This window comes from Cariama cristata, unplaced genomic scaffold (assembly GCF_000690535.1).
Source record: "Cariama cristata isolate BGI_N322 unplaced genomic scaffold, ASM69053v1 scaffold1448, whole genome shotgun sequence".
Taxonomy (NCBI): domain Eukaryota; kingdom Metazoa; phylum Chordata; class Aves; order Cariamiformes; family Cariamidae; genus Cariama; species Cariama cristata.
In genome coordinates, this window is record NW_009631466.1 from 72,702 (window position 1) to 96,193 (window position 23,492).

A 23,492-nucleotide genomic window follows, 5' to 3' on the forward strand; every position below is an offset into this window, starting at 1 on the left:
CTGATGTATATTAACTTAATTTACCCCTCCCCCCATTAGATATTGATGCTAGTAGTTTCTTGAGAGTCAGCTGAAGAGTATTAATGATGCTCTCTTAATATCTGCTAATTGGATGTTCTGTCCTTGAACAAGTTTTCCAGCTCAATCCCTGGAAGAAGTTGGCTGTGTTCTGCTAGAACTGAAATCCATCACTGGGGCTGCGGAAGATTTATTCCTGTTAATCTTCTATGAATGTCTCAAAACACTGAATGAGGGCAAACCAGTGAGACAAAGAGTGAGATGGATCATGCGCAAACATCCACTAGTTAGCAAACAATAAATTTATAATGAGCTTTTTCTCCAGTCTTGATCCCTTTGATCTCTATAAAATCTCTCCTTACAATTGCTGAAGGTTTGTTGGCAAAATCACTTCAGAGCAAAGTTAATAGATAACTGGGTTTCCTAATCTTTTGACTTGATGTCTCAGAGATTGGCTTTTGCAAAGGAAAAAAAATCTTGATGTAATTAGTAACTGAGAATTCTTAATATACTTAGTAAGCTAACGATTTTGAAAAAACATTATTCCTGAGAGAAAAGTTTGTGTGTATGTAGCTCAGTTGTTCAGTAACTGTGGTTGTTTAGTTGTCTTTTGCCCACTTTGAGTAACAAGAGGAATAGAAATTCTGGGTTTGGTTTTATGTAAATTTGATGGTGTTTTCAATCATGTGACAGTTACAATTCCTCCATGCTGAAATATATTGTATAGCCAATACTGTAGTTTATAAGCATGCCCTACAGCCTGTGCTGAAAAACTTCACTGGTGATATATTTTGGGAAGTCAGTGGAAACAGTGTGATGGACTTCAGAAGGACCACGGTGGTTTTTTTAGTAGAAAGATGAGGCACAGTCTTAATTTATTTCTACTGGGGAATTATCTTGGAAACTGTGATTTCTGTATCCTTTCTCCTTTTCCTTCCTCTTCCTCAGAAAAGCAACCGCCCAACCTGAACTTTGTGTTTTCTTTCACCTCTCTATTGATTTAAAACCAATACTTCTCTCCTGAAGACTTAGTAATTCACAGGACTTTACAAGCAAGCAAAACCTTTTCTTGTTTCACAGTTACCATCACCTAAGGCAGTTGCAGTAAGGAAACCTGGACTTCTAAAATTGCTTATAGGTATTTTAATGTACATACATGTTTCTTTTTGATGTCCAGCAAATGGACTGGAGAAGCTCATCTGATACTATCTTTTGAATTTGGTGGTTTTGCAGACTAGCAATTCATAAAGCTAGTGCTAAACAGAAGAAGTACAAACAAAAAAATTACAAGAAAAATGTTGGTTTTCTAGAGAAATGATTATTTTAGAGACTTGATGGTATCAAACTGATTGAGAAATGTCTTCAGCCATGCGGCCTACATCAGGGATTCTCTCTCTCTGGGTTTACTGGTCCAATAATAAGAATAATAATAGACTTGGTAGCTGTGTAAGAGAAGCTGTCAGCTCTTCACATAGCTATTGGTATCGCTGGGCAGTTTAGAAGAGAGAATGAAGCATCTGTGAGACCCATGTACATACAGCAGCCAGTCCCAGTAAGCCACTGGCAGCATGACTGGAAATCCCATGTCTGCACATACTACCTACAGCCCCATGCGTTTATATTACTATATGCGATAAATATGTTGTGGGTGGTGGTATTCCCCCAGGGTGTAACTTCTCTCCTGAACTGAAGAGAATCAGGACAAAAGGTAGCAAGTTTGAAAATCCCCTGGCGCTGAGATGAATTTCAAAGCCCATTATTAAAAGACTTTTAGTTTTCCTAGCTGTTTAACCTGCTAGAGAAATCAGTGTTTGCTATGAATATGGAGCCCTGTCTAACTGCTACTGAAGTTAGTGAAAGGGATTATTAGTGTTTATTCAGAGCTCTTTTAACAAAATATTGCACATTAAGTCAGAAGTGGGGCTGTCTGTGCCTGTAGAACTGGTTTTAATGGGGTGGAAAATCTACCTCACAGTGAGGGCACTGCAGCTCTGGGTGTACTTTATGTACTTGGTACATAAATCTATTCTGTTGTCTCACTTTAGAACTATAATATGAATAATAGTTGCTTGAAAGCATTCTGGGTTTTTCTCTTCACATTTTGATACATTGGTATAATGTTTTCCAAGCTGTTCAGAGGTTTCTGATGTGATGCATATTTTCTGCGCATGTGATACTTAACTTACTTATCAGATGGGTTGTGAACATAGGTATTTACTTGCAGGCACTGAAATGATGAGGCATTAATGAGAAGAACAGGCGTATGCTTGGAGATATTTTGTGTCCTCCAACTAAAAGTAGTTTATCTGTTGCCATAGAAAAATAAGGGGATCAGTAAGGTGGTGATCTGTTTAGTCTTGGGTAGTCATTAAATCCATTAGTACCTTTCTTCCCTTCCCTGTAGCGGTCTTTGGCTTTTTACACAGAGCATAACTTCATTACATTTTTTTGTCTAAAATGAACCTGGCTCTTTCCTTTTTCTCTCACATTTATAGGAAGATGATTGGAATAGTTTGGGGAATTGTATTCTTCAGGATCCCTAAAGCCCAAATTTCATGTCTTAAGTTTCTATAAAGCATCTGATGAAATATTGTCTGACATTCACATGAAAACTCAAAGAGAATCATTGCAGGGAACTTTGCTAGCACTTGTGAGTTTTGCTGCATACAAATTCAACTTGAATCACGGTACAGTTACTTTTCGTTCTTCCGTACCTTCCCAAACTAAAAAACATTATCTACGCTTGTTGGAACAGATCTTCCGTTTGGGTGGTCTTTGAACTGGCTAGAGTGGAGCTCTGCTTTCTGAGAGGTTGAGTACTATTTCTCTTCAGGTATCGCTCTTTGGTGTAGGATGGTCCCTCCCTACATCATTAGTAAAATCCTTCTCTTTAGTAGTAGTAGACTCTCACTAAGGAATGAAGTGAGTAGGCAGCCAGAAAGTTAGGGAAGGTCATCTCCATTCTCCTTGCTGCTATAATTACTGTTTTGCAGATGGGTGAATTTCCATCTTTGTTTCACAAAGATTTAGTATAAAATAATGAAAAATGAAGAAACTATTACTGAATGTGGAGTTGCATAGCATTATCTCATACAATGAAGCTGCTGGGGGAGCATGTGTAGAAAGGGCTGATCTTCGGGTTTTTGGAGAGGGGCAGCTGAATAAGAAGATTCAGTGCCTTAATTATATCCCTAACTGTAGACATAAATGTGGTACTGCCAATTTCAATCAGATTACTGACAAGAATGTAAATTTGGTACACAGGGGTGCACTCTTGTGCTGTCAGTGGTATTGGGAATAAGATTTCCTCTGTCTGTTTTGGTTAGAAATGTTGAAAATTCTGTCCTTCCAAAACAAGCAGAAAGATGGTGTTTATTGTAAAAAAAGCTGTTGACTTGTTATTTCAGGAAGTTTTCATAACCGTTTTTTAAGTCACTAGGCAGAATGAAGAATAAAGGGTATAACTAATTGCACATCATTGTTGTTGTACTCTATTGTGTTCCCTTTTTTATTTCTTTGAGCTAAAAGCTATGACAGTATCTCTGTAGTGTCTTTTAAAGTAATGGAATGGGAGAGTGATGTTTTTGCTTCTTCGAGTTCTCTTTAGGAAGTAATGACAATAAAAATCTTTTTCTTGTGCCCAGAAACCAAGTGACTCATTTATCCAGATGGGTACAATATGAATTGTGTCTGAGAACCAGGGACTGGAATGCAAAGTGTTTGGTGTTGTTTGTAATGTGGTTGAAAAGCTGTTCATATAAAACAGCATCAGAAGTTTCTTTTAAATCCATAGAGTTCCCTACATCAGCTTGCAGAGACACTTTCCATCTGGGAAGAAGATGTTGCATAGGGGAAAATTCTGAATTTTTTACTGTTATAGATGGTGAATTGTGTCAGTGATGAGCTCGTGTTTCTATATGGTATAAGAACTGTTACTAAATCCAATCAGTTTTATAGGCTTAGGCACTGAAAGAAAGCCCTTGTCCCTGTGCATCTTTTCTTTTGTGCTGCCTTAAATAAGGACCAAGTGGAAAACTGGTATTTTGTTATCAGGTGAGTTGTCCAGGAAGTTTCTTCCATTCTTCTTTGTCCTTGAAGTATTACTACCTTGAGTTGATAATGGTGTAATTTCTGGCACTGCTTTCCACCATTCACATACTGGTTTGGGTTTTATTACACTGAACTCTTCTTACTTTGTACAGAACATGTATTTGAAAATGAGTCGAACTGTATAGCACATAGGAACTATGGATCCCCATGTCACCTGCTGGAAACCACTGGTCTGTATTGCCTGCTCTGAATGTATTTACCCTTTGCCTTTCCCAAGCTCTCACTTTAGAGTTTACCTATAGAAAACCTAGCAGGGTTATTGAGTTAACAGAGACCTGCTTTCAAGCATCTTCTTTAGCTCATCTGTTTGTGTCATTGGAAATGTAATTAATTTACAGTTGTTTCTTAGTGTCTGAATAGATTTTTCACTAACCTGGAGGAGAATAGGCTATTTATGTTCTGAAAATGATCGTTACTGCTAAAGTACTGCCAAAAGTACTGTGCTGATGTTCCTTTGTACGTTAACTCTTAAAATCTCATTCCTGAACTAAGTCTCTGATGCAAAAGCTCGTCCTGTCATTTAGCACTCCTTGCGTGATTGCAGTCTTGTCCCTGCACCAGGCTTCCTTGCATGAGTTCTGGTGGCCCAGGCTAACTAATTCATGGCCCTAATTCTTAAGGCTTCCCACATTTTACTCCTTTCTGTCTCTCTGCCACAGCCCGCTTCTTCTGTCTACCTTACAGGGATCCTATTAACCTGAATACATTTATTTGGGTGGCCCCTGCTTGCCTTTCTCCCAGGCATGGGAGAAGCATGAAGGCATCTCCCTCTCATGCTGCCACTAAACCCAGAAATCCTTGCCTAACATTTGCCCATACTGAGAATAACATCCTCCTTTTCCTTTAGGAAAAATCTTCTAATGATTTTCCTAGAAATGCAGATGGAGGTTTTGAAACAGCGACTGAGAGAGGATGGGTTTGGTTGCCATGAGCTCCGTAGCTGGTGATGCAGGCAGGCGCAGCAGCTGAGCAGGTCACACGAGGAGCATTTCACGTGTGCTCGCTTGTTTTGACGTGTCTTACGTCAGGCCATATCTCATATCTCTTTGCAGACTCGCCTCGTGCTGCCATTAGCATTTGTCACCCATTCCCGCTCTCACGGCTCTCTGGTGCATCCGCTTTTTCCTGTTTGCTTTCAAGCAGGTTTCAAAAGGGCCATTTTGTCTGCACACAATGAAGTTAAGTCCTTGAGCTGTCTTTTCAGGCAGTCCTCCCACGTGGGGCAGAGATTTGCCTCGCACAATAGCAGAGTAAGGATTGCAGCAGCTAGTCTGCAGGCTGTAAATTAAGTTCACGGACCAGGTCATACTGCGCTTTGAAGTTGTTGCTTTTTTATTTGTGTGCTTCCCCCGTTTAGTCTTCAAGAATATAAATCTTTAGGAAGAATTATCGTGGGTTAAAAGGCTTAGACAAATAGCAGCTGGTAGTGGTTCGTGGTCTCCGATTGGTTCCAGACATCCCTGGTTTTGATAAGACTACAAGACAATCCCAGAAATTCCCTGCCTACAGCTTTTGCTAATACCATTAAATGTAACATCGTGATTACCGATGCTTTTGGAGCTGATTAGCTAGCATCCTGTGTGACTGATAAACACCGTAATTTAATTATTTCTTCAGAATGTCCTCATGTTGTACCCCACTCCCCTTTCTTAGATTATCTTTATTTTAAAATACAACTTAGTACAAATGTTTAATGGGGATTTTGAAGAAGGCCTTAGAAACACAAGGATGCCTGTGTTCGGCTTGTACTCAGTGGGGACAGGATGCTCCACTCCAGCAGTGCACAGAACAAGCCTTGCTCTGTTCCTGAGCTATTCAGAGTTGGCTTGGCTCTGTACCCATGGAGGTGTCATCCCAAAGGGAAAGACCTCACCTGAGCATGTAGCTTTTGGCTTTGTGAAAAGCTGACAACGATGTTTTCATTCTAGTTGGGTTTCAAGACAGAGAAAGAGCTCATCACGAAACCTCCTGTTGGTATCATCCCATGCGTAAAGTACTGGCAAACAGAAAAATGCTCTGTGAAGAGTGTCTGAGAGCACAAAGAAAGCAAAATGAAGGGCAATGATCAAATAAAACCAAGAAAAAATGATTATTCTTTCTAGGCCACAAAGGGTGCATGTTTTGAATGTCTGTGGTGAGAGATTAGGTGAGGCATCTTCGTTATGTGTATGTCTCTCTTCATTTTCTCTGGATTTTTGCAAATTGCTCTCAGGATAAGCCTTTGTAAATTCTGTCTTTTGGTTTTAATAGTCATTCCTTGAAAGATTTTTTTTTTTAGTGTACTGTAAATTACAATTTTGCGTTCGCAGATATACAAAATAGTATGTTGTCTTCCCTTTCTTCAACATACCTACCAAATAAGATTACCTCTTACTTCCAAAAGTATAGCAATAACTGATACCACAGTTTGTGAGCACGTGTGTAAGGAACCTCGACTAGGTAAGGTCTCTATCAGTTGTAGTACAAGCCTTAGCACTGTTTTTTTTAACAGGGCCTTTTTCGCCCTTTCATTGCTCACTTCTTCATTGTTGAAAGTAAGAGGCAAGATACTTATTTAGTTCTTGTCATATTTGGCAGCATTATAAGGAAACTGAACTGATTTTGATTTTAGATGAGCCTGCAGGTCCTAGTTCACCTGAGATTTTTGTTATATTTATCAACTTGTTTTCTAAGTCACAAAGGTGCTTGGCTAATCTCAATGTAAGGTGATAACGTCCTGTGCACACAGGGCGTGCCAGTGAAAGGTATGAAGTCAATACTCGTTGGAGAAAACGTGATGAACTTTCTCTGCAGCCCTGAACCACCTGTTGAACAACCAATATGCAGTGATTGGAGCTGACATTGGAAGATCAGCATTGTCAGGGGATTTTAACAATCTTCAGTACATGAACTTGGTGTACGTTAACCTAACAGACGTGCCTTTTCTGCCTTCCTGTGTGTGAATGTGCCCACTCTATTAAACACAGCTGCCTTTTTATTTGTGCTGTTTATCGGTATTAATGTGTATCGTACACTGTGGGGCAGGTTTTAACTGCAACTGCCAATCTGCAAGTTGGGGAAGTGAAAAGGAAAATTTGACTTTTGTGCAGTGTGCAAGAGTATGTGTTTGTGTAGATGAGTGTGTATTTACACAAATAACTTAAAATCTGTCATCTGAACCTTGATTCAGAACTTCGTCTAGTAAATATTTGAGTCTCTTCACTTCCCTAATTTTACAATGAAACTGGATTAAGCTGTCCGTTACATCTACATGTACCTGTGTTAGGTTTAAAAATTGCATGAAGGGTATGTATACATTCTTGCTTTTGGTCCAGTGGTTTGTATTGGGCATATATAGCTCATTTTTGCAGTTTGCCTGAGCATAAGCATGTCTTAACCTATTAGTCAGCCAAAGAACCGTACATGTTTGTGTTGCCAATATTGTCTCCTGTTTACCGCTAGAGAGGCCACAGGATGATAGTAAAGAATGAGTAGGAACTATCCGCGTAGCTACTTTGCTTTGCACAGTGCATTAGCGTAGCTATGCTACTTTGCTTTCAGCCAACCAGCTATACAATCTAAGCTTGTAAAAATGAAGGAAACAAAACTGATCTCCAAAAAGGAGAGAGAGAAGGAGAGGGGGGAAAAAAAAGCCTTTGTGAACCACAGGGTTGTGTTTTTATGTAACTGCTTTTGCGACCATCAAACTACCCCAAGTTCATGGTATGTTCATCTTGTCAGTATGCATTTAAGACCACCAGCTTTGTTTTATTTCAAGCCATCTTTTGGGTTGATGTAACACAATATGACTGAATGTGTTTTGGCAGGGAATAACTAATCTAATCCATATACTACCAGATGAAAGTAATTTACTATGGGTTTGGGGAAGAGCTCGAATTTTCAGTGCAGCCCACAAAGACATTTTTCCCCTTTTAATTGTCCCTTTTTATATCTAAACAGATCCAGCAATGGGAACAGAACCTGGAAAAATTTAATATGGACCTTTTCCGAATGCGATGTTACCTAGCCAGTTTGCAAGGTGGGGAGCTCCCAAACCCAAAGGGCCTTTTGGCTGTTGCCAGTCGTCCTTCAAAACTGGCACTGGGGCGGCTCGGCATTTTCTCTGTCTCATCTTTCCATGCACTGGTAAGTCCAAATGCGCTTTTCGTGGGTGCGTTACACAAAGCCATTGTTAATATTGTACTTAGATGTGGAATTGTGCTGGGATAATACAGGGCTGCACCCACATGCATTGTTCAGACAACTCATTTCCCTTCTCACCCTTTCTGCCTGTTCCTTGACTGCAAATAAATTTTTTTTCTACAGAGACAGACTTTGAAACCATGAGGATATGGCCATGACTTTTTTTGGCCCCCAAGAACTCCAGAATTGGATACTTCTGACCCATACCTAAAAAAAGAAACAAACCAAAATATTCTCCAGATGTAAATGAGTCATTGTATTGAAATTTTGTCACTGTGATTTCACATCCACTGAATTAAGAGTTTAAAGTGTATAGGAGCTAAGTCACTCAGAGTGAAAAGAGCCTAACACTGAAATTTCCAGAAGTGGTTCAGGTCACTCTGAGCTGAGCTGATCTTTTTAGGAGGTCTCATATGGCTCCATTTTTCAGAAACAATTTGATACCCTCCTGAAGAGGAAGTAGTTTTAGAATAGGCTAAAACTAGAGACAATCCAAAATGATAAGTCACGTTTTAAGAACTGTGGGTTGGGTTTGCAAAGAAGAAGGAGGGAGACCCTCAGCTGCTGTAAGCTGTTGTCACCCTGTTGGTTTCAAGGCAAGTATGGCAGTAGCAGGTTCGCCTCCGCTCTTTAACCTTGAGGCTGATCTTGGCAGAGAGGGATGGACCACATTTGCTGCATGAGAAGTCAATGTGAATAGTAGTCCTCAATGTGTTTCCCTCTGCCACTGTTTTTATCTGTGTGGTTTGTGTCATTGCTTGTTAATAACTCAATGCCATAGCACGATTATCGCCTGTGTTTGGCAATTTTGAGAGTCTGTCTTCCTCTAGCAATGTCATATCTGAACAATAGGTTATCATTCTTCTTCAGAGTCTTTTCATTAACTTCTTTTGTTATATGGAGCAATATTTTCTCAGTTCCTCCCTTCCTGTGACCTTCTAATTTTGCCCCATGACTCAAAAATTACACTATCATGGCATTGGTGTACCAAAACAAGCATCATTGATGAAAGTTTAAAACATTTTCCTTGCACCTTGGCGTATTACATTGAGGTGAACTGAAGTAACTCTCATTTGATGCCTCAAGTTGAAATAGCTGTCAATATTTTGCTGTTACAAAAGTGATATAGGAAGGTCTATCTCGGTCTTTAAATAGATCTGCTCCAGGGATGAAGCTGCTCTCAGGAAACGTACCCTATCTCTGTCACAAAGGGTCCGAAATAAGAAGGGTTTATTTTCTTCACTAAAAGGACTGGACACATTGGCGAGAAAAGGAAAAGAAAAGCGACCTTCCATAACTCAGGTAGGTCTTATTTACTGGGGATAGCATAGAATGGCTTGTTTCTGCTGGGGCGCATCCTGCGAGGTGCTGTTGGTGCACGGGGTAGGAGACATCTGTCCATCAAACCTGCCTTTGCAGTTTCAGTAGACGTGGCAGACTTGCAATGGGAGCATCACTTGTAAAGAGTATGTATCTAATTTGGTGTTTCGGTGTGATAAATAAGATTGGTGAATGAGAAGTTTTGACCCAGTGGGATAGGTTATTATCGGCAGCACAGGACCATCAGGTTTGAATTTCTAACAAAGGTTGTCTTCTAGCATATTGCAAACTGTTTGAAAGTAGGATTTCTTTGGAGATAGCCTGTGTGCACAATCCTTAACACAGTGTGTGCTGGCTTATGACAGGGACTCTGAAGTACTGTTGCAATTTAATATGGAGTAACCCAGGTGAGTCTTCCAGGGAAAAAGAGGAGACACTGCTGCAAAGACAACCATCTTTGGCATGGCCTCTCAAAGCAACACACGCTGCTTGGAAGTACATTTTAACCAACAGAAGAAGACTGCTGTCATGCAGGAGGGTAGGTGTAGACGGCTGACTCGTAAAGCCAGTAAAACTTTGCCAGTATACAGCAGGTGAAGTCTTGACGCAGGTTTGATGAGAGGGGAGGTGCTGCTGGGTGCCCCTGCTGAAGGACTGCATTGTTCATGAAACTACAGCATCTCACAGTGTCTTCTTCTCTTTGTGAAACTAATGGCCCATGCACATATGTAGTGCAAACCCCACACTTCAGGAGGCTGCATTTTCTCAATAAACACACAGATAAGTGTGAAATAAAGGTTTGCTGCCTTCTCCTTGGGAAAAGAGAAAGGTAACTAACAGCAGAGACACTTCCTTGATGGTGAGGCAGAAGGCAGAGAGGAACCCATACCCAGAATATTACTGTTTTTACCAGCCTCTCCCATGTCTGCTGTTTCTCCTGCAAAGCAGTATTTTGTGCATTGTTCATTAGGTGACTTTGTTCCTATTGTTCCCTGGCCCTTGTATTTTGATTTTATTAGTCAAAAATTTATGATCAGCACTTGAAAACTGGCTGTTCTTGCACGTCTGGAAAACTGCTTGTGGAATACTTAAACAAGCCTATCTGTACACATACTGCAGTAGTCCCAGAGCTGATGCAACAGATTTAATGTTGCAAAATGACACGTCAGGATTTTCTGGTCTAGTGGTTTGTATTTTTAATAGGTAAATATTTATGTATGTGTTATACTGGGATCAAGCTTCTTGGGGTGACTGTTAGGCGTTTTAGCCTATCGATCGAGTTGTGTTCACAGGGTGAAATCGAGTAAGAATAAAACTCAAGTCTGTCTTATGGAAGAGGGAACTGAAGGAGAAATTTTCTCTAGGTCATCCTTTTCACATAATTTCCCTTGTGTTCCCCAGCAGGTGAGGCTGGTCTGTGAGTCCTGCACCTCTATTTCTTTATTCATAAGAGACCTCAGGGAGGGATTTTATGCCCCTTAGCTCCGTTCCCAGCAGAGCTGATAGCTTGCACTGTCTTAACTGGGTAATATGTTCTCCCATATGCTTTATAGCCTGTGAAGGGGATTCTGCGGAGCTCAGGGATGGAGAATCTTATTTCCGTGGCAAGGAGAGGAGGCTCCTGCTGCCCTCCCAGTGCTTGTCCAAGCACGGAGGAGGGAACCTTGGCCCAGGCGGAGATGCCTTGGCACATCCTCACCCTCCTTATTCCAAACCTTGCAACCAGCTGGCCCAAAAATGTCTTCATTTTCATCCATGAGCTGAGGTTCTTGATATTTAAACATCCTATGATAAAATTAAGGAAATGTAAATGTTGAGTGTTGCTTATGAATAACACCGGGCCATAACTCATACCCAGAAAAGTGAGGAATTTTTAAGAGTATGGCTTGAAAACTGACCCATGACCCTAGAAGGTGGCTGAAGAGAGAGCCACGTCCTTGCTCAATCTTGTGTGTATGCACATAAATGTATATCAAAATCAAAAATAGGCCTGAGGCCGCCTTTCTTGTCATCTCTTTCAGCCCACTGGGAAACTGGGTTAAGCAGAGAAGTGGATCTCGCTTCTCTTCTTGTGCTGCGATGTCTGTGTCAAACAATATGTTCAAAATATCTTGCTTTTTTGGATTTAATTGAAGTTCATTTGACTGGAGCTGGTATTTTTTAATCTGCTGTACGCTAGCTTCAAAATTAGATGGTATATTCTTGGACATCATTGTGTCAGAGAAGTTTGTAATTTTATCTTAAGTTTAATTTTATGGTATTAATTAAAAAAAAGGTTCAGAGTTTCTATGCTGGGAGGCATTCATAAACATTAATGAAGTGGCTCAGTCTTTTACAAATCAGTTAATAAAACTGCACTGTAGCAGATGGAGGATGTCTAGGCTCACATTATCCTCAGTTTCTTAAATACTTATCTGCTTTCTTATGTCTAAATGATAAACTGTTTTGAGAAATCATAAACAATAAAATAGTTTGATTACATCTGTGGGTGAGACAAGGAAGAGGAAGTTCAGAAATGGTGCCCTTTATTTGCATTGGCAGAAACTGGATTTTGTATGAAATTTTAAGAGAGAGTTTGTTGTTGTCTTGGTTTATCTGAAAGGCTTTTGCTAGTACGAAAAAAAAGAAAAGGGAAACCTAAACAAAAAAAGCTCAGATGTAAGTTTGATGTTGTCGTGATTTGTTGACTGCAAAAGGAGTTAAAAAAATGCTATTTATATTTGCGCTTCAGGAGGGTATTGTTATTCGACATTGCATATGAACTGTATAGCTCTATCCATGTGTTTATAAACCTGTGTCACCAAAATATCTGATTGTATCCATAGCCATTTATTGGATTTTTTAAAAATTCCGTTAATAAGCCTAACACCTTTGTGAGATACTAGTACTTAAACTTTCAAAACAGATGGGGAACATAAGTCTCAGTGTCTGCTTTCGTCACTTCCAAAGCAGACACAGTGGTCAGCTATTTTCGTTACTTAATAGTGCGGGTTTTAGGTCAAGTATGTGTTTAAAGCTAAGCTAAAAGTTTCCGTCGATAGTGTCAAGCTAACTGCTCGGTTAGAAGAGATGAAAAACTGTAGGGTAAGAAGTTGTAGAAAACAGAAACAATGATTTGAAATAGTTCCTTTAAATCATTACGAGATTTGTAGCTGTACCTAACAGTATCCCAAAGGGTGAAACTATAACTTCCAGCATGATTTGAAGGTAAATGGCTTTAATCTTCTTGCTAAACAGTAGATAGGAAAAAACAAGGATATGAGTGCTTTTATACGTATTTGAATGTGAGTGTGCATGTAGCCTGAAAGAGAAAACTTGCTTAATTTTTCTATATATAGAGATTTGTATTTCTTTAATACTTCTGGTCAGAATAAAGGGATAAAAAAGTACAAAAAGATCCCTGGGGTTTAGCAGATTGATGTATATTCATTCATTTAGTTTTAATTTTTATTTTTTCACAGAATTTACCTAACACAGGTAAGAAATAAAGGATTTTATTTGTTCAGCTTATTTATTTACCTGTTACATTTTTAATAGATTTTTGATTCAGCTGGAGGACATGGATTTGCTGGTGTCCAGAATTCAGCCAACTCTGCTGAGGTAAGATATGCCCATCCTTATTCTGCACCATCTTGTTTTTAAATTCCTGAATGTGTTTCACTAGGTGTGTGATGAGACTGGCTCAGAAACCCCACAGAGGTTCATAAAATGCAGTTAGTGTTAGATGGCAGGATTATAATTCTGCTAATGAAACCACTTTAACATAAGTTTCAGAACGTGCATCGTAGCCATTTTTAAAATAATAATAATAAATAATAATTTTTAAAATCCTTAGAAGCTTCTTCACAGGGCTAATCCTTACAGTGTGTATACTTTCTGAGAGAGATTTGGAACCAAGCTTGTTTGAAAGCATCCTTCACAGTATGGCGAAATCCAAGGGGTATTTTTCCTCTTTGCTTACATCAACAGAACCTGTGTATTTTGATTATAAAGACAAATAAAGTCTAATTAAAGTCTGTGGATCATACTAGCCGAGAAGTGAGAGTTAACTGGAGATTGCCCAAGTAAAGGAAGAGGAAGCGGCATCCCCTCAACAGCATTACCCGGTAAATAGCTGTGGCTGATGTTCGTCATCATCTCCTGATGCCGAGGAGGAGGAGAGCTGCTGCTCATCCCTGCCTGGTCCCTCTCGGCTCCCGCAGCCTCCCCGGGGATAACATTGTCATCCCCTGGTGTGGAAGCAAAGCTGGATGCTCCAAAATCCATGACTGCACACATGTAGGACCACTGAGTAATGTCTGTACCACTTACATAGACAGACTCCTTCTGCCCTGGTAGGCTTGTGTGGGCTCCAAATAAAAAATTCAAATGAAGTCTTAGGCACAAGATTTCTGGACTTGGTTTTCTGTATGGTATAGCTGGATTTCTTTAATGGCAACATGTCGCAGACTCAAAGGGATGTTTGTCTTCCCATCTACCCTCTGTCCCTTTTCCTCCTTTGTTCCCTGAACCAGATTTTTCTCTGATGCAGTTTAAAACTTGAAAGAAGATTTAAAAAAACAATGTACTACAGTACTGTTCCCTTTCAGCTGAGTTTGTGTACTAGATATTATACAGAAAGTCAAAAACCTGCATTTAAAATGAAATACTGCTCTTGAAAATGCTTAACTGTAATGAAAAGCTGTAATGAATCTCATGAGGAAGGTTTGGAGAAAGTTCATAATTTCTCATAGGTTTTTGTGTTGGTTTTTTGTATCATTATGTGCTACATGGTTTATTTTCTCAAGCATGTTCATTTAATGGCTAGGTAAGAAAGAAACATATAATTATGCAGAAGTTATATCACTGAGAGAAGCATCTCCCACTGACAGCAGCTGATCCTATAATGCTGTTTTGCCTCCTGAAAGTATCTTCACATTTTGTTTGTTCTTTGAAGAATTATATTGAAACACCTGAATTCCCGTAGTGACTTGACCACTTGCTTGTTATTTCCTGGAGTGGGAAAGTATTTAAATCAAATTGCTCCTCTCTTTTCAAAATACATTTTAATTGTGAAGGATTTCTGGGTAAAATGATCTCCTGTAGAGTGCCCAAATTTCTCCAGAATGTACCATTGGCATGATGTCTGGCTTCTGGACGCAGCTCTGGATAAAAGCAGCCTTCTCCAAATTCGGGCAGGGAATCCCAGCCCTGCTCCCTGGATGGAGGGGACCGGCGCAGGGGCAATGGCACTGCAGATTTTGGGCCAGGCTTTTACAACGTTTAGCTGAGTTGTGTTTGAAGACTACAAAAACTCCCTACCCAATTCAGGTGCTGAAGCAGAGCTCTGGAGCTCAAACTTACTTTTAGAAAACGGTTATTATTATTTATTATTATTATTATTCTCTCAACCTTATTTCTAAAACCATTTTTTTAATGGAAATTAAATATAGCGTGGGCATTTTTAAGATCCTGACATTTTGATGAATCATATGACAACTCAGAAATGAGTCATCATAACTCTGAAAACCGTTACTTTGGCATCAGCCTGGTTTCACTGGCTGATTTAAAATGAAAAACAGGAACGTCACCAAAACTTTTATAAAATGCTACCTGAGGAGTGCGGCGAATGACGAATAGTGAAGTCTGCCAGGGAGGTTGTATTTTCCCTGAAAAGGATGGTAAAACCAGAGGCAAATAGTGGGAGGAAATTATGAAGTAACCTATTGGTCTCGCAGCAGCCCTGTGGCACAACACGTGACAGTCTGCAAATCTTGGCACCTATTTCGGGAGAATTGGATGGGTTGTTATAACTTTCTGTGGCAATGAATGAACTATTGTAGAATTAGTCACTACAGGCATAACAGGAAAAAAAAATCTATTTTCATGTCACATTTTCTGAGATGGAAAATATGGATGAAGCAACAGTACCTTGACTGCAGTTAAGGAACGTAGTTATGTTTAATAACAGAAGCAAGTTTATCTCAAGGCGTATGCTTGAGCAGTGGTGTACATGGCAAGGTAAAGGGCAGTATCTCAGGCTGGCTGCAGAACTTTCTGTCCTGTCTTAAAATCTTCTGGAAAAAAAAAGTGGCCTTAAACCTATTTCTCATCACCATAATCCTCTCAGGTTTGGGGTTTGTTTTTTTTTTTTTTCCATCTCTAGCAATAGAGGCATTTATTTCAGTTGTACAGATTTGAAGAACTACTGTTGCAGTGCAGTAAACCGTTGTGGTAGTTACCAACCTCTGAGCTGCTAGGAGCATCTCCCTAGCTTCAGTTTTTCCTGGAGCATTTCACCGGAGAATTCAGTCTGACTTATTCCTGCTAAACTCTCCCAACCTGCCTGCCTTGCCCTTTCTCCTTTCTGGAATTTACACTGTGGAAGGAGGTCAGTATTTATTCCCAGGCACTTGATTTAGTGCTTTCTGAGGAGGACCACGCTTCTACGGGAATTATCTTCTTCAACACCACCAGTGTTACGAGCAGTCTGGAACCACAGCCACCGAGGTGAAACTTCACCTAGTGTAGATTTCATCGCTCCCTTAATTGCAGTAACATAACATGATTCCTGTCATGTATAGTAGTTGCTGGATTTTAGTAGGATTTCCATGGACCCGTGTTAATTGAAATTTCATTTTCAGTTAGTGAAAAGGGACAGTTGAACAAGAGATACAAGATTCACGAATGCCATTAATTCATTAATATTATTCTGCCAAAACCAGCATTACTCTGGCATCAGATTGTTACTGTGCCATACTCTGCGTCAGCTGCAACCTGAATTTCTGCATTGTTTGGTAATTACCTGGATAGGATTGTTTACTAGATAATTTTCACAACCAAGGTTGTTATTTGGAAAAACAAAGTAACATTGGTCTCTCTGTTGCTACTGGTAGATTATTGTCAGTAGCTTCGCTACCTGCAGAAAGGGAATCAGTCCCTGTGCAGTGATTTTACTGCAGCTTTTAATTGCAGTGCACTCTTGGGCTTATGTCCCTGCAGAGCCAGGAGGAATAATTGCATAATTAAGGGGCTTTATGTAGGCAACAAATCCCCCCAACCCAAACAAAAAAAAGTGAAAAGAAAAAGGTAGGCCCTCCTGAGAACAGATCAGGATCTTAAGATATGTCTTGGGTGGCAGTTCAGTAACCTAACAGGGTTATTGTCCCTTTCCATTGACTGTAAGGGAAATTGAGGGACCCTGTCTCTGTAAACTTAAATGCCTTGATGTGGGTATTTAAGTGATGCGTTGAATAGGCAGATCCAAATATATAGGTGAAACTTCAAATTCTGAAGTGTTTTGATTCTCCTTGTGTGGCTTCCTTTGGAACATGTAGCCTGAAGTGCAGTACAGGACAAAGTGTGAAAATGAAGGATGAGAAAAGCCGCAGGGAATTTATTCAGGGTAGCTGTTGTTATTTGATCAAGCAGAGTGGCTTTGGAACAAGGGTGAATGTGAAGCAAAATGGTAAACGGGCAAATACGCTATGCTAGCTATGAAACAATATGTGCTTAAACTGTAAATAGAATAGGAACACTTTATTCCTGCTTTAGTCCTTTATTTTATGGCAAGCCTTGCTCCACAGTGCGCTCTGCTGGAAGTTTACTATATTATAATTTTCTATGAAAATTACAGTAATTCCTTTTTTTTTTTGCATTTGTTGATTAGGTAAAATTGTAGTAGTCAGTTCTTCTTAAGAATTTATTCCCATTGCGATATAATATCAGGTAGCTACATATTTTCACTTCGAGTTAAATCATAGAATCATAGAATCATAGCATCTTCCAGAGCCCACGGCAGGAAACAGACAGATGGACAACTCTACGTACTGGACTGTCACCAAGAGGCCTCCTCTGTCCTGCCAACCATCATAGAATCATAGAATGGTGTGGTTGAAAAGGACCTTTAAGATCATCCAGTCCAACCCCCTGCCATGGGCAGGGACACCTTCTACTAGACCAGGTTGCTCAAAGCCCCATCCAACCTGACCTTCAACACTTCCAGGGATGGGGCATCCACAACTTCTCTGGGCAACCTCTGCCACTGCCTCACCACCCTCACTGTGAAGAATCTCTTCCTGATATCTCATCTTCCCTCTTCCAGTTCAAAGCCATTGCCCCTTGTCCTGTCACTCCATGCCCCTGTAAAAAGTCCCTCCCAGCTTTCTTGTAGGCTCCTTTCAGGTACTGGAAGGCTGCTCTAAGGTCTGCCCGGAGCCTTCTCTTCTCCAGGTTGAACAAATGAACGATTAATATGAGATAAAGGCATAAAAGCCCATAATGGGAATGCAGAGGAAGTGCAATCTGTTCTCAAGAAAATCAAGTCTTTGATAGTGAATGAAAGGAGGTAACAGAACTTTGTCCCTGTCTTGCCATGAGGAAATACACAGTACCATGTCTAAATACATATCCACTGCAAACTGCTAATGTAATTGTACTTTTGGGGTCTTTTTGCAACGCTCAGATATGTTGTTCATTGCTCCCTTGCTTCCAGCAGCAAGTCGATGACTTTTTGAATGTCTACTGCTCAGTGGCAGAGAGCATCCAGAAGGAGAGTGCTTGGGAAACACAGACATACGTTCACTTCTGTGACGGCCAAGGCGTGGCACTGACCCTCAAGCCAGAGCACAGGGTGGAAGATGTTTTATCTTTGGCGTGCAAGGTACTAATATTTTGTGCATGATTGCATCTTGTTAATAGCTGTGGACTTGAGAAGGACCATTAATACATCAGAGGATGCCTAAATAGTGAGAGCATAATTCCAGCATCTCCCTGTCACTGTTTTAAGGCACATTGCTCTGTTTCCTGTGTTATTTATGTGTTGTAGCCAAGGTAGCAGGGTTATGGAAAGGTTTTCAAGAAGTGTTGCTTGACACAATGCACAGTGAATACTTAAAGAGCAGTGACGGTTTGCCAGGTACTCAACCCCTGAGGAATCTGAGCACGTGCCCACTCTATGTTGTCATTGCAGAGAACCCAGTTGTTCTCCGCAAATTAATCACAGAGGAGTAACACGGACTGGTTGAGTTAATACCAGGAGATGAAGACATTTAAGACTGCTGTGACAAAGGCTATCATGTATGTTTGCTTCTTAAAGGACCCTTTTAAGCTTTTAGTTAAATACCAGCTCTACTTGTGAATTGCAAAGAGTGCATTCCCTTCTGAAAGTCAGTGCCAGCAATTTGAGAAGGATTGCTATAGATCTTGGGACAGAAAACTTAGTCACAGGTTGAAGGTAAAGTAGAAATACCAGTTTTAACTACAGACGAAAGACCAACACCTCAAGAATATCGCAACATACCTAGCACCTTTGTTTTCCCATGTGTCAGTGCATGAATTTAGCTCTAACTTCATGATTCAAGTCACTTAAATTATGCAAACAAGCTTTTTGGAAAATCTAGCTTTTTACTCCCAAGTTCTGTTTTCTGACAACTGGTAAATATAGTTTATTTACTTTACAAGTAAAGAGGAAAAAACAGGACAAAAAAAAGGAGTGCTACTCTGTACAAAATCCATCTGTAGCTTTTGGCATAGGTTAGTGTGAACTTTCAGGTGAGCTCTTTCAACTGGCTTGAAGTTCATGAATTTTGAGGCTTCTAATGGAGAAAAGGACCCAATTTAATGGCTCTTTGCACCTGGTAATGTTGTAAACAAACAAACAAAAAATTATTAAATTATACGAGTTCTTCTCCATGGCATCACGGAGAAGAAATTATCTTCTCATTGCTTTTGCTGGTGAAGGCTGAATCCTGGAGAAACAGTTTAATGCCTGGCTTTACTTTTGAAAAATTCAGTGTACGTAGTCAGGCTCAAGGGATTGTCTGAGCCATTCTGTGACCACCAGATGGCACGGCAGAACTGAAACATTTGGAAGTGGTTACAGTGACATGCAAGACCCCTGAAAGAGGAAATAAAATTTGTAAACGTAAAATTAAGTTGAAAAGGAAGTTCCTTACCTCTCTTATTCCATCATTCCCAAGATATTTGTAATTGTAAAGCTGACTTTTAATTTTCATTGTCTGTATCGCATGAAAATGTAGTTTTACATTATTTGATTTTTTTCTTAAACGTTTTTCTGTTTTATTTTTTCTTTCTATTCTGTGTGTAAAGCTTTTCATAAGCATTCTCTAATGCTGAATACTTTCTGCTCATCTGTCCTGGTTCTTTTCCTTCTTACATTTTCATGCTGCTCTGGTGAGTGTAAGGAATCTTTCTTCTTAACAGGACGTGTTTGAATGTTATGTCTAGAAGGATAAAGTTCAAAGGGGTTGTTGATTTTTTTAACCTTCATTCATACTTTATGGGGTTTATACTTCTCTCATTTCTGTTTTCCATCTGAGGCTTTTGGATAGCACGTATAGAAAAAAATGTTCATTTGAATACAATTGTTCAGGATACAGAACAGATGCAACTCATAAACTGTAAAGTATTACTAGTTGCTTGGTAGATTTAGATTTTGGAAGTTGCAGAGAGGCCTTCAAGAAGTTAAATAATGCTCAGGGATGCAGTGATTCCTCATTTTTTACAAATGTTTCTTCCTCTTATTTTAGAAATTTTACTCTATTAGTATGTTAAAATGAAATGTTTTGTGCAGTGGTTTGACCAGCATCCTGACTTTCAGAGAGACTCCCATCAGGGGCTCGACACTTTCAGGCTAATATCCTTTGGGAATATTCATACTTGCCTTTGACTTTCTGTTGAGACAGGATTTTTGCTTTGACCTCACGTGGTGAAAAAAAATAGGTGAAACTCTCTGATCGTAAATGAAATCCAGCAATAAAAATAAAATCTGATAAAGGCAAACCCTTAGGGAACCCGCTTCGCATCCTCTCTAACAGCCCATACTTGCATATATATTTTCTACATCAGGAGAAAAACTTACTGAGCAGAACTGAGTCGTTAAAGGTAGTCGCAGAAAAAGATGGTTGTGAGTATAAGTTCGAAAGGACAGAAAACAGTTGTGATATCTTTGGAAACATATAACAGTGCTCAGTTAATCTAATAGCCAAGACATAGTGGTTATGAAAGGATTTGGGAGGATCGTAAGGGAAAATGGAAATTGCACTTGAACCTTATCTTCTAAGCAATGCAGCTAGTTTTGTTTATACCACAAAAATAGTTAGAAAATGCCTTGTTGAGGATTGCTTTTTGCATGATTTCTAAAGAGCTTTTTGTATGTGTGTGTGTCGCTTCTTTGTCTTCTGGGAATCTGGAAATAAATAACAAATTCCAAACCCCATTCTCTTTATTCCTTAGATGAGACAACTGGAGCCAAGACACTATGGCCTTCAACTGAGAAGACTCGTTGATGAAAATACTGAGTATTGTACTCCTGAACCATACGAATACATAGTAGACCAGGAAAGTGTTACTCCTTTTAGATAAAGCTCCATGATGTCTGTAGCTACAGTTGAATTGTCACCTACCAATATGTGTGATTTAGACCTAAAGTAGGGTTTTAAAGCTGTTCCTGGATTGCATTGTGCTGTCCTCATTCGCACAGTCCATGTCTATGCGGATGTTTGGGTGGCTGGGCACTGCAAACACTCTCTTCAAGAACCTTTTGAAGATTTAAGCGGGGCTTCTGGTACAAAAGCAAAGTGTTGGTCTCTACTCCAGGCTGGGTTTTCTATCTTTAGCTTACTCTGCATTTAGTCCCACTGATACCGGTGACACTTGCACAGTAACACAGTTCTGTATGTAAAGAGAGCAAGTTTTGATGCTTTCTTAATGCAAAGAATATTGTCCTTATTTCTTGTGCTGTACCTTTGGGTTTTGATGCTTGCAATTTCATAATTTAACGAGTTCTGTTACTGTTTTTTTCCAACAGGTGTATGATGAAATAGAAATTTGTCCATTAAATGTTTATCACGTTCATCTTACAAAGACTGAAAACATAAGTGATTTTGGTAAGCTCCCAGGAATTTTTATTTTTATTCTTCTCATTGCTTACTTTCTCTCTTCAGGACTTTTCTGTCTCTGAGAGCAGGAGAGTGATCCTTAGTAGCTCAAAGTCTGAGTCTGCAAAGGACTGGAGGCATTGCAAGAAAGACCCAAACTGGTTGTTTCACACTGGCAAGCTCATTTCTTATGTTTGGGATGGGTCCACTTTTTAATTCTGCCGTACTGGCCAAATAATTCAAGGGTGGAATTGTCGGAAGACAAATGTCCTTCGCCAGGTTTAATACAGTTGCTCTCAGTCAGGCCATGGTCAAGGTCTGCCCTTCTCTTTTTTGGTAATGGGATCCTCTGTTGGCACAATATCAACAGAATGTCCTTTGGTACAAATTCTGACAGGCTTTTTATCTGTGGGAGGTGGTTATGCCTAGCAATAATTATATACCTTACAAAGATACCTTTGTAAGGCAGCTCTGTGCTGATTTTTAGCTGCAAGTCTGTCGGTATAAATTACTCCTTGCTGGGCTGTCTCACTCACTGGTCTATGTGGATTTGCTGCTTTATAGTTTGGGTTTCCAGTTTTTGGATCTGTTTTAAGACACCTCTATGTCTGATGGTCACACTGCAGAACTCTTACCGTAACGATGAGATGTGTTATTGAAATGTCATATGGGGCTGAGGTAGAAAATATTTTTTTGAAATGTTGGTTTTTTTTTACAGCACAGCATGACATTTCCTGGAAGTTGAAAAGTCCTATTAACTTTAACAGGCCTTACAATGACTGAGAAGTAATCTGATAATTTTTCTGTGCTCCATGGGTGTGTTCTCATGGGAAATATCCTCCCTCTGATTGTGTGCAGTCTACTAAATATGCAAAATAAAAGAGAAATGTTTCTGTGAAAATTTATTTGATTTAAACCTCTTTTACTTCAGGCTTTGCCGTCACAGCACAAGTTGATGAAAATCAGCATCTCACACATATATTTGTAAGTGATGTTCTCCCTGATGGACTGGCATACAAGGAAGGTATTGCATTGTATTTATGTTTAATACTGTACTTCATTATCTTTTTTAAAGTCCCAGAACATGAAGGAGTACTGCTGTCTGTAATGGTTCTTGGCTTTTGCTATTCATAGTTTTCTTTCCTGAAGACCATGGAAAGTATGTGGTATTAGGAAAGATAGTGCACGCAGAGTGACTGAATTATCCTTTCGATATAGTGGGGAGAGTTCTTGTTCACCCTTGGAGACAAAGTTTGCATTCAGCTGTCTGACCGAGTGCTTTTGCACAGAGGAACAGGCCAGAGAAAGAGTTCATCTCACAGTGGGGAACCTCATGGACTTAGTCACTCTCCAAGACCCTTCACTTCCACTTTTGCTGGCAATGAAAAGTAGCCTCCCTCCCCAAAATAGTTTTCAGCATGTATTTCTCTGAGCACCTTCTCTACTGTGCTGCTCAGAAACCGAGCTTCTCTTCATCAACACAGCAGGATCACATGAGTTCTGCTCTCTGAAAAACAGAGAGACAAACCCAGAAAAATGTAGACAGAGAGTTTCATTTGCTACCTGAGGGTAATGACCACTTGGTTGTTGCTGACCTTGAAAGGCAGTGGTTGCCACTGTTCAGATTTATACAAAAGCTGATAAAGGCTCCATCCGCTGTTGTTCCAGTTTTGCATGAATGATTTGATCTGCGTGACTAGTGCCTTGTTCTTCCTAGATAATGAAATATGTGTTATGGTGCTGTACAGTGGTGGTATCCGAGTCGTGAGAGGTGCCTCTATTCTAATCTCCCTGAAAGTTGTGCTGCCCTCCCGCCCACCAAATTCTGTAGCATCTTTAGAAAGAAACAACTCAGTTGCTGTACTATGTGTAACACCTATCAAAGTAAGCATGAGGTCGATCTGTATAATTACAGCACAAATAAAGCTCCCATCGATTCTAATGGACTTGTGGTAGGATTAGGCTATTTGAATTAAACCCACA

The 23,492-nt window shown here is 39.8% G+C and overlaps 1 protein-coding gene across 1 annotated transcript in view; it reads left to right on the forward strand.

Moving 5' to 3' along the window:
- The window catches only part of LOC104166126 (T-lymphoma invasion and metastasis-inducing protein 2-like), a gene marked incomplete at its 3' end in the record, with an annotated part of 41,411 nt that overhangs the window by 17,558 nt on the left and 361 nt on the right, over window positions 1-23,492 (forward strand). Inside the window, exons 6-11 of the mRNA XM_009705955.1 lie at window positions 8,068-8,253; window positions 9,466-9,612; window positions 18,107-18,271; window positions 20,866-20,976; window positions 21,440-21,518; window positions 22,441-22,533. Of these exons, the coding sequence (XP_009704257.1) occupies window positions 8,068-8,253; window positions 9,466-9,612; window positions 18,107-18,271; window positions 20,866-20,976; window positions 21,440-21,518; window positions 22,441-22,533 (781 nt within the window). The remainder of the gene's footprint in view (window positions 1-8,067; window positions 8,254-9,465; window positions 9,613-18,106; window positions 18,272-20,865; window positions 20,977-21,439; window positions 21,519-22,440; window positions 22,534-23,492) is intronic.